At 42.2% G+C, this 5,399-nt stretch overlaps 1 protein-coding gene across 1 annotated transcript; it reads left to right on the top strand.

The window, feature by feature from the left end:
- Nucleotides 1-4,190: 4,190 nt before the first annotated feature.
- Nucleotides 4,191-5,135, top strand: LOC118854299 (olfactory receptor 5A1-like). The gene has a single exon (XM_036764660.1). It carries the CDS (start codon nucleotides 4,191-4,193, stop codon nucleotides 5,133-5,135), a length of 945 nt encoding a protein of 314 aa, XP_036620555.1.
- Nucleotides 5,136-5,399: the final 264 nt, after the last annotated feature.

Below are 5,399 nucleotides of genomic sequence, written 5' to 3'. Positions count from 1 at the left end.
CATGGACCAACATCCTGGAGTCATTTCCTTCATGCGATAGTGCCAGAGTCTCCACCCTTCTATGACTAATGATTTAAGAGAATCATGCTGCTTGTGCTGGGCGCTGTTTTGTTCTGCTTGTCCCAGGTGCCAAAATTGTTAGTTATAGCTCCAGTTCTCCCTCCAGATATTCAAGGAAATAATAAAATGGGGGTGAGGGGAGGTGGAAGAAGCACTCTCCTATTCCATCACACTCTTTTGCTTATGACACCACCCCTCCATAGTCTCGTTATTTGTTTAATATTTTTAGTTTTCGGCATTGACGTCCACAAGACTTTGAAACACAAATTTTCTCCCCATTTCTACCTCCCCCCCACACTCCAAGATGGCATATATTCTGATTGCCCTATTACCCAGTCACCCTCCATTCTGTCACCCCACTTCCCCCCATCCCCTTTTCTCTTACTTTCCTTTTTTTAATTTAATTTATTTAATATATTTAGTTTTCAGCATTGATTTTCACAAGAGTTTGAATTACAAACTTTCTCCCCATTTCTACCCTCCACCCCCCATGCCAAGATGGCATATATTCTGGTTGCCCTGTTCCCCAGTCAGCCCTCCCTTCTGTCACCCCACTCCCCTCCCATCCCCTTTTCCCTTCCTTTCTTGTAGGGCAAGATAAATTTCTATGCCCCATTGCCTGTGTATCTTATTTCCTAGTTGCATGCAAAAGCTTTTTTTTTGTTTTTGAACATCTGTTTTTAAAACTTTGAGTTCCAAATTCTCTCCCCTCTTCCCTTCCCACCCACCCTCCCTAAGAAGGCAACCAATTCAACATAGGCCACATGCATATCATTATGTATAACCCTTCCACAATACTCATGTTGTGAAAGACTAACTATATTTTACTCCTTCCAAACCTATCCCCCTTTAACCACTTTTCTCCCTTGACCCTGTCCCTTTTGGAAAGTGTTTGATTTTGATTACCTCCTCCCCCATCTGCCCTCCCTTCTATTATCCCTCCTTTTTTATCTTCTTCCTCCTTCTTTCCTGTGGGGTAAGATACCCAATTGAGTGTATATGGTATTCCCTCCTCAGGTCAGATCTGATGAGAGCAAGATTCACTCATTCCCCCTCACCTGCCTTCTCTTCTCTTCCTACAGAACTGCTTTTTCTTGCCACTTTTATGCAAGATAATTTATCCCATTCTATCTCTCCCTTTCTCCCTCTCTCAATATATTCCTCTCTCATCCCTTAATTTGATTTTATTTCTTCAACTCACCATGTGCCCTCTCTCTCTCTCTCTCTCTCTCTCTCTCTCTCTCTCTCTCTCTCTCCATATATATACATATACACACACACACACACACACACACACACACACACACACATATATATATATATATATGCATATTCCCTTCAGCTACCCTAATACTGAGGTCTCATGAATCATACACATTATCTTTCCATGTAGAAATATAAACAAAACAGTTCAACTTTAGTAAGTCCCTTGCACTTTCTTTTTCTTGTTCTTTTTCTTGATTACCTTTTCATGCTTCTCTTGATTCTTGTGCTTGAAAGTCAAATTTTCTATTAAGCTCTGGTCTTTTCACTGAGAAAGCTTGAAAGTCCTCTATTTTATTGAAAATCCATATTTTGCCTTGGAGCATGATACTCAGTTTTGCTGGGTAAGTGATTCTTGGTTTTAATCCTAGCTCCATTGACCTCGAATATCATATTCCAAGCCCTTCGATCTCTTAATGTAGAAGCTGCTAGATCTTTGGTTATTTTGATTGTGTTTCCACAATACTCAAATTGTTTTTTTCTGGCTGCTTGCAGTATTTTCTCCTTGATCTGGGAGCTCTGGAATTTGGCGACAATATTCCTAGGAGATTTTTGGGGGGGATTTATTTGAGGAGGCGATCTGTGGATTCTTTCAATTTCTATTTTACCCTGTGGCTCTAGAATATCAGGGCAGTTCTCCTTGATAATTTCTTGAAAGATGATATCTAGGCTCTTTTTTGATCATGGCTTTCAGGTAGTCCAATAATTTTTAAATTATCTCTCCTGGATCTATTTTCCAGGTCAGTGATTTTTCCAATAAGATCTTTCACATTGTCTTTCACTTTTTCATTCCTTTGGTTCTGTTTTATAATATCTTGATTTCTTATCAAGTCACTAGCTTCCACTTGCTCCAATCTAATTTTTAAGGTAGTATTTTCTTCAGTTGTCTTTTGGACAGCCTTTTCCATTTGGCTAATTTTGCCTTTCAAGGCATTCTTCTCCTCATTGGCTTTTTGGAGCTCTTTTGCCGTTTGAGTTAGTCTATTTTTTAAGGTGTTGTGTTCTTCAGTATATTTTTTCAGTATTTTTTGGGTCTCCTTTAGCAAGTCATTGACTTGTTTTTCATGGTTTTCTCGCATCATTCTCATTTCTCTTCCCAATTTTTCCTCTACTTCTCTAACTTGCTTTTCCAAATCCTTTTTGAGCTCTTCCATGGCCTGAGACCAGTTCATGTTTTTCTTGGAGGCTTTTGTTGTAGGCCCTTCGACTTTGTTGACTCCTTCTGGCTATATGTTTTGGTCTTCTTTGTCAGCAAAAAAAGATTCCAATGTCTGAGTCTGAATCTGAGACTGTTTTCGCTGCCTGTTCATGTTCCCAGCTAACTACTTGACCCTTGAGCTTTTTGCGGGGTATGACTGCTTGTAGAGTACAGAGTACTTTGTCCCAAGCTTAAGGGGCTGCACTGCTATTTTCAGAGATAGTTCTATGCAGCTAGCTCTGCCACACCAGCGCTCCTTCTCCCCCAAGAACCACCAGCCAGATTGTGGCCCAGATCCAGGCAGGGCAAAGCAGGCTTGGCACTCCTGCTCTAATCCGCCACTTAATTCCTCCCACCAGGTGGGCCTGGGGCCACAGGCAACTGCAGCTGTAGCTCTGGAAGCAGCCTCAGAGCTTCCCTACCTCACTACCCCCAGGGTGATGGCAGGCCACGAATTCCTTTCACTCTGTCCCAGCAGCTTTTCCCACTAACCTTCTTTGTTGTCTTTGGCATTTGTGGGTTGAGAAGTCTGGTAACTGCCACAACTCACTGATTCAGGTTGCTATGCCTATTGTGCCTGGCTCCTGATCTGGTTGGTCTTGTTGTGGCCCATTCCCAGTGACCCTCCAGGCTGTCCTGGGCTAGAGCCCTGCTCTAGAATTTGTTCAGAGTTGTTTTATAGGTGTTTGTAGGGACCTGCGGGGGAGCTTAAGCAAGTCACTGCTTTCCAGCCGCCATCTTGACTCTGCCCCCTGCCCCCCCCGCCCTTGATAAAACAACAAAGAAACATACTAAATTAGTAAAGGGTTGTCTTATACACAAAAGACTGTGATTTTTTAATCAATATTTCAACAAAACACTTAGATTCCATGGAGTTCCTTGGAATTTCACAGCGCTCTGGGAAGGAGAAATGAGTTTTCTGAGTACAGAATGGGGAGATGGAGTCAGGGCTGAGCACTGAGAATGCTACCTATGAAAGGAGTGCTCACTATGGGGAGAAAGGGAGAGGTGTGGAATGCTGGACTCATGGAGAACCAAGTAGCTTTACATAGAAGCTTTACATGGAATTGATGCAGGGTCCCAGAGAACAGTAGGGACAGACTTAAAAGAGGCATGGATGATATGAGGAAAGAAAAACATCAAAGGTAAGGATCAAAGAGAGAAAGGAAATTCCTATGGCTCCCTGGCTTAGTTGGCAATTGCTAGGTTTTCATTTACAGGTAACCATATATCTACGTCAAGCAGAGTAAACAAGGCACCAACTGTGCCAGTCAACGAAACCCCTAATACACTTTTCTCTTTGCTCACATGTGCCCAACTTTGGATTATTTTAATGAATCAAATATATCAAAGATGATTAATTTAGGCCTCAGTTATAAAATATGTAAAATGATGGAGTTGAATTCTATCACCTCTAAAATGACTTCCAACTCTTCAGCCTATGAGTCTTTGATTTCTTTAGAGTCATATAGACTTGACCTATATCAATGTGACTTTCTTCTCCCCTGCCCAATGGAAAAAGATCATCATAAAACAGAAGAGGATGTCCAACAGCACTCTACATTGAATTGGGAGAATATAACCCTCAGCAAGTACCACAATCCCATGCTGAAAATACCTACAATCTGGTTTATCATTGTCCTAGGATTCTTCCTGTTTTGTGGCAAATATGTCCATAGCCAAGGAAAGGAACAGCACATCAGTAACCATTTTCTTCCTCCTGGGATTCTCAGACCATCCAGAACTGCAAGTCATCCTCTTTGTGACATTCTTGGGAATTTATCTAGTGACTTTAGTCTGGAACCCAAGCCTTATAATCCTGATCAAAATTGACCTCCATCTCCATACACCCATGTACTTCTTTCTCAGCAACCTGTCCTTTATAGATATCTGCTACTCTTCCACTGTTGCCCCCAAGATGCTTTCAGACTTCTTCGAGGAACAGGCTACCATCTCCTTTGTGGGCTGTGCCACTCAGTTTTTTTTCTTTGTTGGCACAGGTTTGACTGAGTGCTGCCTTCTGGCTGCCATGGCATATGACCGCTATGCTGCCATCTCTAACCCACTGCTCTACACAGCCATCATGTCTCAGGACCTGTGTACCAAGATGGTAGCTGGGGCTTATGTGGGAGGTTTCCTGAGCTCCCTAATCCAAACAAGCTCCATATTTCAACTGGATTTCTGTGGCCCTAACCTTATCAATCATTTCTTTTGTGACCTCCCTCCAGTCCTAGCTCTCTCCTGTTCAGACACCTTTCTAAGTCAGGTGATTAATTTCCTTGTGGTTGTCGCTGTTGGAGGAACATCTTTCCTCATCCTCATCATCTCCTATGGGTACATCGTTGCTGCTGTCCTGAAGATCAACTCTACTGAAGGCAGATACAAAGCTTTCAACACTTGTGCCTCCCACTTAACTGCAGTCACTCTTCTCTATGGAACGGCTCTCTTCATGTATCTTCGACCCAGCTCCAGCTACTCCCTAAGCCAGGACAAAGTTGTATCTGTGTTCTATTCAGTGGTGATTCCCATGCTGAATCCCCTCATCTACAGCCTGAGAAACAGTGAAATCAAAGCTGCCCTGAAAAGGGTGATGGAGAAGATAAGGTTCTCATAAAGACTTTCTGTATCAGCAAGTTGAAATCTGCTTGCCATAACTACCTGGAGCTAAATCTTCAATTACCCTTTCTGGACTAGGAAAGCACAAAACCCTTCATAAGTGTGTTGGGGGATGTGTTTTTAGTCTAGCATTCAAAGAATATGCAAGATTAATCTTTGGGAATACATTGTAGCTTCTTCATTGTGTTTCTCCCATAGGCTTTGGGTCACCCAAAGATTTTATTTTTGGTGATTATGGGATTCCATGATTACAGCCATACAA

The sequence above is a fragment of the Trichosurus vulpecula genome, chromosome 6 (genome assembly GCF_011100635.1).
Source record: "Trichosurus vulpecula isolate mTriVul1 chromosome 6, mTriVul1.pri, whole genome shotgun sequence".
Lineage (NCBI taxonomy): Eukaryota > Metazoa > Chordata > Mammalia > Diprotodontia > Phalangeridae > Trichosurus > Trichosurus vulpecula.
This window is presented reverse-complemented; position numbering and strand designations above follow the sequence as displayed.

What these genes read in the sequence shown, in the direction of transcription:
- LOC118854299 (XM_036764660.1), top strand. Translation starts at nt 4,191, where the DNA reads ATGTCCATAGCCAAGGAAAGGAACAGCACATCAGTAACCATTTTCTTC.